The following is a 16374-nucleotide window of genomic DNA, read 5'->3' on the forward strand; positions in this document are numbered from 1 at the left end:
TAAAGAAATTGTGCATAGACTAATTTGTCTTTCTGTGATTCATTCTATCTCAAAGTGCTTTCTACACCCCAGTCTACTTAGCTTTTATGAACTCTTTCATCATCCTCAGTTTTATAACTGTGAGTAAAAGGACGATGGGGATAAGTGCATGTGCACATCAGGATTCTTTAGTTGTTATGCTGAATATGCTGCATCAGTAGAGTCAGGCTTGTATAAAAGCGGCTGAGCAGCAAGATGAGCTGTTCCTGATGGGGAAACCCTTGGTCTAGTAGCTCTGACTCTGAAATCCATAATGAGAGTGTAGCCTGAAAATTGTAAAGGTGAGATTGGGTCAGCAGTATGGCCAGGAATAAAGCCTAGATACAGGTACGTTGAAAGGGGCTAGATTTAGAGATTGCTTTGTCTTCCTGCCTATTGATGTGAAGATTTATGTGAATTTCAATGAGATATTTCTAGTTTTGGCTTACATTAGTCTTCTACATTTTTGTTGAAAGCTTCTTGTTATGCAGGGGGAGCTCTGAAGAAAACAATGCTATACTGGGAGTGTGATAACATCACTTGTGTTTATTTTGCCGCTCCTGTTCTGCACAGGCAAAAGCTATGCAAGCCAGATTAGAGATCACAGAAGTAGAGGTTTTGCTAACTGAACATTTATTGACTTTATTACTGACTTTTGGCTTAAACCTTGAGCTTGCATCTGTTAATAACAGAAAGGTGTTGGGGACTGAGAGGCTTGTGTTCCAGTGTAACGTTTCTCTTGCCATAGAAATCCTCTTTTCAGCAGAGTATTGTGTTTGCAGAAGAGTGCCCTAATGATCTGGGTGGAACTGCTAGTGTAACTTGCTTGTAACAGGGCTCAGGATTTTATCTGGCAATTCCCCTCTTGTGCAGTTACTTAAATCTCTTCAGAAGGCGGATTGTAAAATGAGCACTGTGTGTGTACGTTTTATGGCAGGAAGAAATTATTTGGGCATTGTTCATATAACCAAAACTTTTGTTCCAGGCATCTGATTTCAGGATGGAAGAGTATGTTCCTAGATACCGAGTGTCTTGTTTGGAGGTGTCTTTGCATTGTAGTTAACGTTGGGTCAAAAGCTGCACTGGAACTCTTGGACTCTTTAAAATTAAAATATCAATACGCTTAGCATATAGCCTGCTCAAGCTGAAAGTGGTGTATGCAAACAGGGCCTCTGGTGTCTTATGCAAAACAAATGCTTGGCTCATTGAATTATTGAATATATACCTTCTAAAATAATTTTAAAATCGGTGCTTTCAAGCAGTGTCTCCTGAAAGATTTGTCCTAGGAACTTCAGATGTGTGTGTGTTATGCAAGGGGTGTACTAAAGTGGCATATGTACCCCCCTCATGAAGTTCCAATGAGATGTGCCTCACTTCAGCACTTAATTTCAACTTCTTCTGAAATGGCTTCCTCTAACCTGTTATTAGTTCTTTTTCGCTTTAGTGTTCTTATCACTGAATATGTTACAGAATACTTTCTGGCTTTTTTGCTTTTCGTGTCTTTAGTTTTCATTACTAATCCATCTTTTGGTGAATTCTTTCAAGGGGAGGATGTACAATGTTGCTGTAGTTAACACTTGGAGATGCTACCAGCCCTTCTGCCTGAAGAGGATTTTATTTCTGCTTGAAAACTTTTGGCTGAGGACAGGGTAATATAGAACTGCAAGTCTAAAAACTTTCGTGTAATTCTTGGTGAAAATACTGAGCTGGTGTAACAGGCAGACTGATCCCAAAGCTAGAGTAAAGAACTTTTGCTTGGGTGATTAAAAAATATTGGTATAAATGACTTAAACTGGATTGGAATATCAGTAGAAGTTTCCAACAGTTCAAAAATTAGCTTAGATGCTCAAAGGAACCTTCTTTGAGCTGAGTTCTAGAATGGCAATCAAGGTTTTGTTGAAATCCTTTTAAAGGTAAGACGTCCATTAAAAATACATAATAAAATGTCTGGAAGTTGGGTGATTGCAGCTTTACAATGATCTAGGACAAAATTCATGTTGCAAAATTTATGCTAACATTCCAATCCTTGGCACCGTGTTAAACTGTTTTGCATTTACAGTGAGTTTTAAGCATGGTGCACCACAGCTGCTTCTGATTCTGAGCCTGCTGTTGCAGTATTGTGTAGACAAGCTCATGAATTTAAGCAGCGAGGGAAATCTTCAATGGTGTATAAGTTAGTGTAGACATTACTATAGACTCTAAAAGCCTTGAGGTTTATTCACAGTTCATGGCTGTTCTACTGTTTTCCTGTAGCCTTTGTGGTTAGCATCAGGTTTTATTGTGTTTTTCCAGGATGTGTTCTTTTCTCCAAACCTTGCATTAAAGATGAGTTTGACAACGCAGGGAGATTCTCTTAAGCTGCAGTCTTCAGTGCAGTATTATAGAAGTCTGTTACCAGGAATCACTAGGAGCTGCCTGTTTGTTTGAGCACTTCTGGAGGGGACACCCTCTGAGGCTGGGGTTTGTGACTTCTGTCCTGCTCTAAGTGCCTGAAATAGGGTATCTGGTTATTCAAGAAGGAAGAGATATGTATTGCAGTGTGCATCTAATAGAAGCTATTGTCTACTATGGGCAGTGGATCGAAGCAGTATACAGTTACGTGCTGCAAAGGTGGCTGTTATCTCAGCAGCCTCTCCTGGGAAAGGATGAGAGTAATATTGATAGCACTGTAAGGAAGGAATGAAGAGGTTTTCCGCTGTTAACTCCTCGTCCTTGGTTTCTGTTGTTTAACTTGGAACAATAGCGGACAGTCACAAACAAATGGTATGTTCTCCCTCTGTCTTCTCAGATCTTTTTATCTGAATATATTCCAGCCCAATGCTGGCTTTCTGGTCCTTGGAAGTTACTGGCATTGTGTCCACAATCCCAAGATCACATCAGGGGGTGCAGAGAAATGTGTGGCTGAAGGTGGGATGCAGGACTACCCCCTTCAGGCAGTAAATCAGTTCAATCTGGAAGTATATGGTGCAACTGTAACCTTCTTTTGCAGTCTTTGCATGCTAATGCATTTAAAATGCTGAAAGCCGTGTTTTTAAACTGCTGATTGGAATCTCGCTGTCTGAAGCTATAAAGTTCAGTATTGTCAAAAGTATCTTTGTGTTGAATAAATTAAGTAACTGGCTTTTTTGTGTCGCATTTCAGTTTGACAGTTTGGAGAGCACATTCTTTGCAAAGAGTGGGCAAGATTAAAAACCTAAATTGATTGTGAAATACAATGGATTGGTAAAGAATTTGCAAAAAAGCTCGATTTTTTTTTTTGTTTGTTTGTTTTGGGGTTTGGTTTTTTTAGTGCATGAATAAAGTTAGTGGGTAGTGGAAGGAAATGAGATGGTATCAGTACCTTGCTGGCAGCATCCTTACTTAGTCTAGATCTGTAGATCTAGTTTTCAGCTTTTTTATTCCTTGAAGAGCCATCATAACTTTTAAAATTATCTTAGTAATGCATGCTGCTGTTCTGTGGTAATAAATGGCTTCTAAATGAATGGTGTGGGTTTTGTTGTTGTTTGTTGTTAGTATTCTGGCCAGCGTTAGGGAAGATTAATAGTTCTTCATGGCATTTATCAACGCTTATTTCCACTTTGTATACAGAAGTAAGTGTTGTGTCTGGGGAGACTGTGCTGAAGCAGTCGGTGCCTTGCAAATAGCTTTCTGCCTCTGATGGGGTGAAATAATGTCACAGTCCTAAAAGCCCTGTCTTCATTTTCTGAGAGGTTTATTTTGTTCTGCAGGCCCTTTTAAATGCAAGTTCCTCTTGTTGAGCTGAGAAAAAGATTGATTCCATTAAGTCACTGGGGAGAGGGTTCCCTCCTTTTGCTGTTTTTTCTGCATTGCCTGTGGCTGGAAGGCAGATCACTGCTGACTCCAGAGTTCGGATGCAGATCTGCTGAGCTACTGGTTCTCATAGAGCCTTGTTCTCTCTGACAGGCTAGCGACAGCAGTTGCAGACCTGTAGGACGTGTTCAAAGCAAAAAGGTATTTTCCTGCCTTCCTCCTTTTGACGCAGCTTATCTCATTTTTTACCTGATTAATCCAAACCAAGGTGCCTCTGCCCCGTTCACAGGCCTGCTCTGCCAGCTCTCTGCCCCTAGGTCCAAAACCCGCCGTCCTTCTCTTGCACAGGCCTATTCTGAGCTGATCCTGTGCATGTTTTCGGTAGTGAAGTGTCACATGGCGGGGATGTGATGTGTCCTTTCTCCCCCTTAGCTGCTGGGCGTTGGTGCATCTGCACCTGTCGGTAATACAACCCATAACAACCCTCGGAGATGTGCAGGAAATGTCAGGGATGGCCTTGGAGAGGCTGTTCCCGCTGCGCTTGGGGGCGGCTCGGTCATCGGTATGCTGGTCACAGCTTCCTTTGATTTTTCTTTTTGCTTAAAATTGCTGTCTCACAGGTATCAACTGTAAACTGCTTTGAACTGCTTCACTCTCCAGTGTCCAAAAGTAGGTCTTGTTTGGGAAGAATTTAAAAAAACTCTTGAGTCATTTAGAGGACAGATATGTTTGAACTGAATCTTGTGTGAGTGTTAATTTTTTTCATATGAAGACTTTGGGAAGGAAACCTTAGGCTGTTTTTCTCTGGGCAGATCAAATTGTGGGAAAACTGCTCTTCAGATGTTGCTAATTTGGATATTTTTTTTTTTTGGTCAGCTGTAACTGTATGAATAATTTTTCTTACCAGTTGTTTACTTCTTACTTGATTTTTATGCTTGTCAAAAGTTATCAATACTTTCCTATCTCTGATACTCTTCTGCAGCCTCCTTCACAATTACTTACCAAATTAGAACTGGACACCCTTTCACATGAAACCTGCACTGCAGTTTCAAAACCACCTGCACTTTTGAATTACAGTGCGTTCCTTTTCAAAAGCCTAACCGCCATCAGTAGACCGTAGCCAATTTGTATAGCAATAAGTGTACTGCACCGTGCAGATAGGGGTGAGCAGGCTTTCTGCTTCAGTAGAGAACCACGGTATGTGCCTGCCCTGTGAAGAGTAAAGTTTTTCCCCCCAGCTTCTGTGTCTGGGCTTGCAGCTTTTGCTTTTGGGTTTGCGCACATCACGCTGAAAAATAGCTTTTCAATTACATTAATGATGACACTAAAAGACTCATGCCTAAGTTTCTTTGTTCTTTATGAGATTTAATAGCAGCTGCTATTTTGAGTCATACTTAGCAGAAATGGAACTAACAAAAGCTTCCCTATCCATGTAAGTTGCTAACTGTTGGTTATGTGTTTGGAACAATCTCTTGAAGTCATTTCTACACTATTTTGTTACTTGAAGATACACTTTGTACCTGAGACAGTATATCTAGTGACTGATCTCCAGTATTATTTGGGCATTAGATCTGCTTGCTTCCAAGTCACCGTTCAAATGCTTCTCTTCAGTCACGAGAAAGGGAAGGATATATTGGCATAGACAGATGCAGAAGCTGCTGGGCTTTCACTGGACATACTGTGCAAGTTTATTAAACTCAAGGATTCCGTTTGCTGTAAACTAACACTTAAGTTTTCATGTTTGTTCTCTTTCTGAATATAGAGAACTGCTTAACAGACGTGCTAAGCAATTTGGCAATTTTTTTTTTATTGTGGGCTACATCTGTTACCAGCCTGTGGCTGAAGATGCCTGTTGACTGCATATGTAGAATGCTGAAAGAAGAGTAGCAGTGGTCCTGATAAGGTGATTAATTGACTTCTCATAGAATGGCTGGTCTCGTGTGGCCTTGCGTTCTGTGGATTTGTGTTCTTAATGCTCTGTCAGTGCTCGATGGTAGCAGTTGAATGGTACACCCTTCCTGCTGCATCCTCTGTTGCAGTAGAGCTCAGGTTTTCCTGTGGGTGCGTGCATGCATGCATATACAAAATGAGTTTTCAGTCCCCTCCCATGCTTAGAGGGCTCTTGGAAGACTTGAGGCATCATGTTTGAGTTGGGGAGTGGACTGAGAAGAATTACTGAAAATAAGCAAATTGGGTATTGGACAGATTGTCAGAATAGCTTAAATATATGAGCTGTCAAACTGCATTCTTCTAAAAGCTGTGTTCATGCTCTAATAAAGCATGAATTGTTGTGTTAAAAGTATCAATATATTAAGGCAAGGAATGTATGCCTTTTGTGTTAAGTGCTTTTCATGACTGCAAGTGCTAAAGTAGGTACTAAAGTGGTGGTGAGAAATATACCCTGTGTTTTAAAATGTTGATTCATAGCCAATGATATCTTTCCTTTTCATCATTAAGGGACTTAATGTTGCTCTGTACAGTTCACTGAAGGTCCCCCCTTAGTGTAAGCAAGATAGGAAATAACATATTTGTGTGCATGTGTAATAAGGGGTGGAATGGGCTACAATATGTTCTATACAATTTCTGATCTGTCTCCTATTTTTATAAACAATCAGGGAGTAGTCATAGCTGGAAGGAGAGACCAGAGGTACTGGAATTAAGAGCATGAGAAAATTTCTCCATGAAATGACTGAAACAACTTTTCATAAAAAAAATTACTCAAAGTATTTGCATAAGTATTTTTCCAAGTGAGAGCTAGGAAGTAAGGCCATACGTCTGGTAACATTTCATTCAGTCTCTGAAGTGTATGTCCTGTGCTTAGGATAAGACAGAGGTTTGATGGAAAACTTAATACAAACAAGTAACTACGTGATGGGATGGGAATTGAAGATGTGTGGGAACGCATACACCTCATTTTCTACTTAACTGAGACATGTGACTTTGTAGCTGCTGCAGTAAGTGGTTATAAATGTCTTTATACCCTTATATTCAGTGCTTTGGTTTCCAGTAACTGCAGCAGTTGCTGCCTGGCTTGAGAGCTTCCATTCAGTTCAGAGGAAGGCTGTTGCCTCAAAGGTGGGGAATTTTGTTGAGGTGCAGCAGGGCTGAGACAGACCTGGGACACCTTATTTGCCCGTCTCCAGAAAGGCATGTCAGAACCCCTGAGTTCCTTGTCCACCATCTTCTGCTCTTCTGGTGGTCACAGACCTGGATTTAGGGTGGCTAGTGCCTTGCCACCACTCCCCACTGATGTGGGTGGAGGAGCAGCAATAGGTTTGTATCTCTGCAACAGCCCAGTTTTGTGTTTTGCCTGCAACCTGGAGAAGTAGTGCTCCCTGTGTGTGTATGTGTATATATGCATGAAACTTTAAAATATAATACTTGGCTGTGATCGATTGTGGCATGGGTTCCTCCTCAGTGGGGGAATCTGTGTTGCATATACTTTCCAATAAAGGTGATCTTCAAATTTTTAAGATGAGTGGTAGTTCAGATTCTAAACACTGTTATGATCCCAGTTGCATAAGTGAATCCTGATCTAGTGATGTTCTTACTGGTATGACTGACCGTTAAGGCTGTATTTTAGTTTTCAAAACTTATGTCAGAAGGTTGCTGTATCCAGATTTCCTGCGTGCTTGAAGGTCTGCTGTAGATCTGTCTCCTGGAGGAGGAGGAGGCAGCCCTTTCTTCAGGGTGCGCAGTGACGTTTGTGTGAATTCACACAGGGCTGTACCGATCACCTGGCTGTCGTGGGAGCAGTAGCTCCTGGAAAGGCATTCGGCTTTAAAGCGGTACATGTCTCTGTTCGAGAATTGTTGAAAACTCCACTAAAAGCTCAATTTGCCCAGCATTTTCCTGGGCTTACTCAAAGACTGCATGAAGACCTTTGCTGGCTGTTGGCCCTCCAGCCTAATGCTTTGCTCTGCGGGTGTTGCGTAGGATGTGACACGGCCATGCACTTGGTGCAACCACTTTTGTGACTAAAGATGCTGGTCTGGTGCAAGTGCTTGTATAGATGCTGGCTGCTTTTCTATGGAAATAAATCCATTTCTACCAAGAAGCAAAACTGTTCTGAACTGAAAGTACAAAACAAATCTCTATGGAGGTTGTATCTAAAGCCAGCACCTGGTTTGCCATTTGTCTCTGTTTTCATTGGCTTTTGCATGGGCCTTTTGTTTAATATACTTTCTGTAATTCTCTTAAATGTGCTTGATGATGCTCTGTGTGATCTGTATCAGGGAAGTAAGCAGCTTTATTTTTTGAATCTGTGGCTTTAGTTTTTGCTTAGTAATAATCATTGTTAAGATATCCTGTTACTATATGACAAAAGGTATAGTTAATTCAAATACTTCCTAACCAGCAGCAACTTCACCAATTTGTCAGCTTCTGCTTTGTGACATGGTATCATGCAATAACTGTTTTGCTGATACTTTTGTCTTCCGGAAGTAGTAAATGTGTCATGTGTTTTGTGTTACTAATTTCTTAAAGTTAAGTCCTCCAATGGTTTTGATAGACTAGTATCTATGAACTGTATATGTGTATTTTTTATTGGCATCTCTTGGGAACAGCTGAAAAAAGGTTGAGGGGGACAGTGCTGAGGGAATTTTAAAATATCATTTCTTCGGCTTTTAAATCAAGACTTTGACTTTTTTTTTTTTAATAGGCTTCCTGTTTGGCATGTCTTTTGTAAAGACAGTCTTTCATCGGCAGTGCAATATGCTTCAGGTGATGCTTGTGCCCTGGCAAATGATGAAAATGTCCAGGAAAAGGTATGCTGAATAAATCATGTTAATTAACTACTCAGTCTGGCTTGACATTAAATAAAAAAAAGTACCTGATTCATGCACTTTGATTCATGGGGTCGTCTTGGCCAGATTGTTTAATGTGCCCAGTTGTTTTGTGAAATGTGATGTTATCTTCCCAAATTTTTGTTTTCCTTTACTGTCAAGTTTGTTGCAGTTACACAGAAATCCAGCTGGACAGTTTGTGTGTGTGTGTGTGTGTGAGGGGACAATTAGTAAAGCTAGTAATGGTGACCCAGTTTTTTCTTTATTTGGGTGCCAGATGTTAGAAGAAGTGGTCATCAGGGATTGTGTGTGGCTCTGTGGGGACCATGGTAAGAGGTGCTGGCCTCAGGAAGTCTAGGCCATGCTATGCCAGTTGCATCTGTGTTGTGTTAAAACCCCAGTGCACCAGTGATTTTTATCCTAAATAGAAGACCTAAGATTGTTTTATTAAGTCAGTATTTATCACTTTGTTTTCCTCCTGTTTAATAAAAACTAATTAAGTGAAAATACATATGTGAAATGCTAATAAGTCTCTATCCCTTATTTACATTACTCAGCACTTTGGATTAAATTGAGTGTAAACATTCCACCCTGATAAATGAAATTACCATGACTTGTAATGAGTTAATTTACACAAGTAAAGAATCAGTCCTATGATAAGCATGGGCATTATTGATATTATTGGTCTTCCCATTTCCTCCACCAATCAGTAGTAGTGCTAATCATGGCCCTCATTCCAGGAAATTTTTTTCTATGTCACATCAAACCTGCAAAATGTGTGTTGAACATTGTAGTTGACTTGTGTGGAGAGCTAACTGACCAGAAAAAATATTTTTAAAATATTGTAGGTTTCTTAAGCATTTCGGTGTTTAGGCTAGCTGATTTTTTTCTGCCAGCTTGTACAACCAAGTAGCATTCAGTCCTATTCTTCTAGCTGCCTGAAAAAAGTCCTGCTCGAGTTTAATGGCTGATGTAATAAAACTGGAAAGATCAAGTAAGCTTTGAGACTGGGAAGCCACTGGTGTATGTTTTCCTACTTTTTTTGCAACATTCTTCCCTTCATTCTGTTAACATGGTTGCATTGTTAAGCAGATCTCTGAACTTAAACCCAAAGATTTGAAAGCTCATGCATTATACTGTACTACTTACTCATTAAAGAAAAATCTCTTGGGTGTATGAGAAATCTTAAGCATGTGTCTGGTACTTCTAAGTAGGCTGCTGGAGCTGTCCTACCCAAAAAGAGCAGTCTTGCAGCCCTTGATCAGTTTTCCTTACATCAGTTGTCCCTTCAAGGCATTGATGCTGTTTAATCTTAGGGACTAAGATATGAGCTAATAATATTTGGGGAGAAATGTTTGTGTGAGGTTGCCAGCTCAGATTTGTAGTTCCTGCTCTTCCAGTATATGCCCCTCTCAAATTAATATGATCATATAATTTTGTATGGCTTAGCAGCCCATTTTTGATCCGAACACTAGCACTTCTAGTGTTTGACCACAGGATTTTAGGTAACCCTTATAAAGTGAGGTGTGTGTAAATTTCTACCAGATTTCTTGCTGTATTTTAAAGTATTGCTCAAAAATAACTTGCACGTGTTGTAACTGAAAAAAAAAAAAAAATATTTGAGGAGCAAGTAAATTCTTGTTAGTTCTACATCAGGTGGTTTAAAAGGTTTTTTTGTTGTGGTCTTTTTTTTTCTCAAGTGTATATTCTTTTTTACTTTGTGAATTCACTGCACTTGATTGTCAATCTTTAGTTGTAAAAGAAAAGGTTGCTTTAAAAGGTTACAGAAGACTGGTTCTGCTGATAAGACTGCTGTAACTGAAATGTGCCAAGTGTTATTTTTTAATGGTGGTCTGTTGCAAAATCATATTAGGATTTCTTTTTTTCCCTTCCTACTTAGGGCAGGAAGGAGATGGGGAGGATTTGTCAACCTAGGGCTTCATAGCAGATTGATTATCTTTCCTAGCACACAAACGGAATGATTTAAGACAATGCTAGAATGGTCTTTCCTGTGAAGATTTAACTGAATTGTTTTAACTTGCTGTAGTCATTATACAGATGAGATTTTACATGTACAGGGGCAGTGGCTCAGAAGATTCATGTAGCTTAACTTGTTGATATTTAGTGGTTTTAAAGGTAGTATTATTCAGTCTGTACCAAAGGTAACTCCTCTTATGGAATAGAAGGTCTGTGTTACAGCATACTTACTGTTGTTTTACCTTTAATATACTAGGGGGAAGAGGCTGGTCCCAGACTGGAGTCTGAGCATGCAGACTCAAGTATGCGGAGTTACTCTACAGAAGAGCTACTTGATGACTTTACAAAGTCTGACCAGGCGAGACATTTTTATTTCATTCATTGTCTCCGTACATTCTTCAAATGCTTCTTGGATTTTGGACTCTTTCATTTTGGTTATCGAAAGCTCATAGTAACAATCTATTGTGTTTTGCTTGCACGCACAGTTGCTGTCAGACTCATGTTTCCAATGAAGGAGAAAATGTGTGAGCAAACAGATCTTGCATTTCCCATGTGCATAAGTAAGAATAATTAAATATTTGTAGGTACTAACTAATATTTCCAAGAAAAATTAAAATTAGATGTTATAGGTATGAAGTATCTCTTTTATAAAATAAAACACCTTCTCATTGAGAAGATTTATTCCTTAACTGTCTTGCTGTCTGGTTTTCAGGTTCATTGATGACAGAAATTGGATCTACTGAACTGTTAAAACTCCCTACTAGATGGTGTAGTTTTGAAAAATGTTTGTACTGTTTTCACAGACTGCAGAAATGGGTGAAGCAAGCCAGCCTGATGTTGAGACTCCACCTTCAGTAGACTTAAATGAAGCTTCGTCTAGCATAGTTGCAAGCACTGAAAACATTTCCAGTTCACCTACCTCAGAGATACCTCCAGTCTCGCAGCCCCAGTAAGTCTTTTTTTAACTTTATTAATTTTTTATTTATTTTATTGTCTTGGACTTTGAGAGAATATCACTTTCTCTGTTGTTAGAAGGGTTACCTCTTTAGGTTTGGTAGGAGTAAGGCTAGACTGCTGCACGTGGTTCTTTTGCTGTACTTTGGTTTATCGTGTCAGTGCTAATGGAGTAAATGCCATCATTTACTTAGTCTAGTGGATTAAGAGTTGTGTACTTGCATGAAGTGTCATCCTATTGACATTAGTTTCTAAGCTGCTGTTTTGGCTGGAAAAAAATACCCGATATCTTTTATGTGCTGGGTAATCTATACTATAAAAGCGCTCAGGTCTTCACCGTGAGGCATTCTGCCCTTCAGAAATGTGCTTTCACATCTATGACGACAAGCCCCAAGGCCGCTTCGGCAGCGGTCTCAGCTTTTGGTTAAAAAAGAACTTGGCAGAATTTTATTCTAGGACTTAAAACAGCGCGGTCCTAAATAAGTTCTGATATTAAGAGACTTCTGATGAAATAGCATGTTTTAGTATAAATGTAACTAAGACCGTTTGCTTTTCTAGTACTTAGTGTATTGCAGAGCTACCTCTGCTGCAGGCAGTCTTCAAGAGTTGATGAGCTTTTGTTTCCCTTCTGTTGTGGAAGGCCGTGCTATCAAATGTGAAATGTAGCCTGGATATTCATATGTGTATTCTTATACTTTCACTAAATTCTCGTGGGCTTTTTAATGTATGCTAAAGGGAATATATTATTCTGATTATCTGCTGATAAAGATTTAATATTTTGGTAGATAAAAATTCAGCACATGAAAAATGAAGTAGACTGCTCTTTTGATGTTCAGGTTTTTTAAGAGTCCAGTTTTTCCTGTGTAGCAAATTTAGTCTCTTTACCCTAGAAAAGGTCAGGAAATCTTGTCTGCTGACTGATACTGCCTAGTCTGCTAGGGCTAATGCTTAATAAGTAAGTTTAATTGCAAGTCTTCAAAAATCAAGCTTCCCAAATACGCAGTTTTTATAAAGCAAAGCTGGAATGTAATTTTGCTGTGTTTCTTTTTATAGCTTTTGTTGACTACTGTACAGACTCATTTGTGTAACGTGTTATAAGTCCTACTGTTGTCAGGTCTAAGGAGGAGATTCAGGTTGTTTTCTTTTGAACATTCAGCTCGGTATCTTGTAACTGTTGAAAACAGTCTTGCTGTCATGGTTGGGGAATACTAGAACAATGAACTCTGAAGTCTCAAACTGTGAAACAAATAACAATGGAAATTTTGTTTTGGAGCATCTGCTGTATTAGTTAATGGTTGGTAGTGTTCTGACACTAGTACCATTTACAAGAAAAAAAGTGTAGAATTGGTATAGGAGGAGAGATGCATGTTTATACATGATTTCAAACTTCAGTTCAGCTTTACATGGTAATAGGTGGTCTCTTTTTGTACAGATTAATATCCAAAAGAGCTGCAGTCCAACTCCATACTTAAACAAGATCTTTGAAAAGACTCAGTTGCATTTTTTTATCCTTAATCAGCATTTTTCCTGTTTTAGGTACTGATTCCCATCCATGTAACAAAGTCCAGCTCCCTTAGGTGTTACCAGTCTGCTATCCCAGCAGGACCTCCTAGTCAAAATATTCTGGAAGTAATTTTATTCCAAACTATTTTTACTTTGTAATGATTCATTATTTTTTTTAGGATAGCACTGATTGTAGCTTTTCTATCCAGACCTAATCTGGGGAAAACATCTTAAAAAATAATCTGAGCTTCTCTTCTGGCTGCAAGTAAAGACAGCTGCTATGCAAAGTAAGCTTGGTAATGCACTTTAAAAATTAAGGCAAAGCTACTAACAAATTAAAGTACCCAAAGGAGAGGGAGCATTACATCTTTTAGCCTTGTGCTACTCCCCTTCTGCCAAAATTAGTTACTTGGTGCCATTCAGGTACACCCTGACGTCAGGGTATTTTTAGGTTCATACTTGTCCCCTATTTTATTCAGTTGACAATTATTCATACTGTCATCTATCCAGTGAGATCAAGAAAATGTGAAGCTTAAGTGTACTGCTGAACCTGTGTTACATGCAGAGCTGTACTGTGTGCATCTCAGATGTGTGACTTCTGGGGCATTTGGAGAAACTGCTCCCTGTTTGTAGCTAATAATAAATTCTTGTATTCGTAGTGTTTGTTAGATTTTGCTACATAGCAAAAGGTCTTGAATGCCTACGAGTGTTTTGTTTTATACTGTGGGAACTTTATCATATGAAAGGTAATGAAATTGGCTCCCTGGATTTGTTGCAGCTGCTTCTGTTGATAATTGTAGCAGTCGGAGAAGCAGAAAAGATCCCCTTTTAAGTTGCTGATGTACTGTTTGTGTTTTGGCAGCTCTGTATCATGATACTGGATTAACCTAGTTTGCTGCTGACAGTGAGGAAAGCTTACGTTGAAATTTGGGAGGCAGAATAAAGCTTTTAGTCAGATCTGCTTTATAACCTTCTAGATGAATGTGAAAGTCATCGTTGTACTGGAGAGGACAGTCACAGAAGTTATAAACTAAAGTTATTATTATCTGTCCATTTTCTCCTCCCCACCCATGTTGTTGTTCTGAAAGAACATGTAGGGAGGCTTTCTTTTCAGTTTTTGCCTTAGAATTTGTCTGATGTGGTGTGTTCAGCCTTTCTGGGAGAGACCAAGTAAAGCAATAGGCAGATTAGCTAGTTTGGGCTGTTGATGTAGCTTGGATAATGGTCTACTGTTACTACATTTTCATTACACTGATTTTTTTAATTTTTTTTGCTAATCTAGTGAAAGGGAAGTCTGGTCGGCTGTACTGTATATCATTATGCCACCCCTTTTCTCCTCTAGTTTTAGCCAAGTTCTGTTCTGACTGCTGCTTGTTGACTTGGGAACATTAGGAGCTCTTAGTGATGGAACTCGGTCTAGTGTTTGATTCCTTTGTTGAAAGGGAAAAGAAAATTGCTGGCAGTCAGGTTGAAGCTGTTCAGAGTTTGTAGTGATGACGGGGGGGGAAAAAATTATCCATTGCAGTGTTTGGTAAGATGTTAGATGAGAATTGTAGGAGATGAGAAGGTAGCTTTGAGTTCTTTTGCTGGCACAGACAGGCTGGAGAAGGAAATCCTATTCTTGCACGGGTACAGCTGAGAATGCAATTCCATAGGTAAAGCATACTTCATTCCTCTTAATTATTTCTGCAAGACGGTTGCTCTTTGAAAACTTAGAAATATCTTTAGTTTTGTGGCTGGTTATCAGGGCTGCTTGTATTATCAGAAGGGTAAAAAAAGCGTGTTATTTCTTTCCCTTCAGTGCAATAGAAAATTCCCGTGCTGATACTCCTGTAGTCAGCTCTAGTGAAGCTGAGCAGTCAGAACCTGACTGTGATATTGGTGGGACACTTGAGGCTGACCCTCAGAGTGAGCCTTCCTCTTTTGTCAGTCCACCAGAGAGGTGAGTATTGAAGCAGGTTGTGAGTCTGAATAATTTAAAAGCAATTGTTCTTTTCTGTCCTGGCCTTGCAACAAACATTTGTGTGTGCTTGCTTATCTATGTGTTTGTGTGTGTGTTTAATATTGCATATGGCTGAGCATGTGATCATTTTATAGGTCCTAATACTCTTTTAACTTTCAGCCTTGCAGGTCAACATATAGAAAACATATCATCTTCACATGGCAAGGGAAAGAAGACAAAATCTGAGTTTGAGTCAAAGGTTTCAGCAGCTGAAAAGGGGGCAGATGAGCAAAAATCTGCTCTGAATGCCTCAGAGAACTTAAAAAGAGAGGTAAGCAGTGCTGATGTCCACTCAGTACCCCCAGGAGCCTCATGCCACCTGTTAGGTTATCACCATTATTAAAGATGAATGATGCCAACTCTTTTCTGATTGCCGCTGTATAAATGCACAGCCTTCACATCTTGAGCATTGTGTGGTTCTGATACTGCCATCTCAACAAGGGTGTAATAAATGGGGGGAAAAAGGGCAGCAAGGTCGATCCATTGGCACAGAACAGTGTTTCTGAGCTAAGTTTCTTTAATTACAAGACTTGGGGAAACAGACTAAAACTATCTGGAGCAGAATCCAGCAGAAATGTTCTTCATGCAACAGTTGGTTAAGCTGGGACTTCTGCAGGATGCTGTGGATGCTGGAGGAGTTGCTCGGTCCAGGTAAACTTGTAGAAGAGAAGTCTGAGGGTTGAATCTTGACTGAGTCAGGAAGTTCCTGAGTAGCAAGCAGATGGCTAGAGGCAAGATGACAGTTTAAGGAAATACAAAATGGTGTGTGTTTATTCTTTCCCAGATATTTTATTTGGCCACTGTTGAAGTGGGACACTTGGCTAGGCAGGTCTTCTATACTTAGTTGTATGACTGTTTTTGTGCTTTTACCACGAGGCACACTTTCTGAAGCTTATGTTTTTTTAAATAGGTGAAAAATGACCAAGGGCATGATAAGGCAATTCCATTTTTTTTGCTCTTTTAGGATCACATTTACTTTCACTAACAATTTGGATAACTCTTTTTTTAAAAAAAAAAAACAAAACAAAAAACTGAGAAGTTTTTCTCAAGATTATTGAACAAAGTACAGCGTACCTTAAAATAATTACATGCAGTCAGGAGCAGTCTTTTAAAAAACTTGCTATAAACAAATGGATGTAATGGATGCTATAAACAATCATTAAAAAAATTAAAAAGCCAAGATTTTCTTTATTTAATGCTTTAAACACTGCAAATTAAATTATTATGGCATTGATCTGATGTCATAATTCAACAAGAGCTTGATTTGGCATTGCTTACTCAGTTTTTTTACTTCCCACTTCTGTCATAGCTCAAAGTGGATCTTCTGTCCTGAACTTTCTTGGGAGATTTTAATTTTTTTTAGGT

The 16374-nt window shown here is 39.3% G+C and overlaps 1 protein-coding gene across 5 annotated transcripts in view; it reads left to right on the forward strand.

Annotated features, from left to right (window-relative positions):
* SUCO (SUN domain containing ossification factor) overlaps positions 1–16374 on the forward strand; it is a 40881-nt gene that overhangs the window by 3352 nt on the left and 21155 nt on the right. For all 5 annotated transcript variants that reach the window (XM_055815236.1, XM_055815235.1, XM_055815238.1 and 2 more), the window contains exons 2-6: positions 8450–8555; positions 10807–10908; positions 11354–11499; positions 14809–14949; positions 15130–15280. In XM_055815236.1, the coding sequence (XP_055671211.1) occupies positions 8450–8555; positions 10807–10908; positions 11354–11499; positions 14809–14949; positions 15130–15280 (646 nt within the window). The remainder of the gene's footprint in view (positions 1–8449; positions 8556–10806; positions 10909–11353; positions 11500–14808; positions 14950–15129; positions 15281–16374) is intronic.

The sequence above is a fragment of the Falco peregrinus genome, chromosome 10, assembly GCF_023634155.1.
Source record: "Falco peregrinus isolate bFalPer1 chromosome 10, bFalPer1.pri, whole genome shotgun sequence".
NCBI lineage: Eukaryota > Metazoa > Chordata > Aves > Falconiformes > Falconidae > Falco > Falco peregrinus.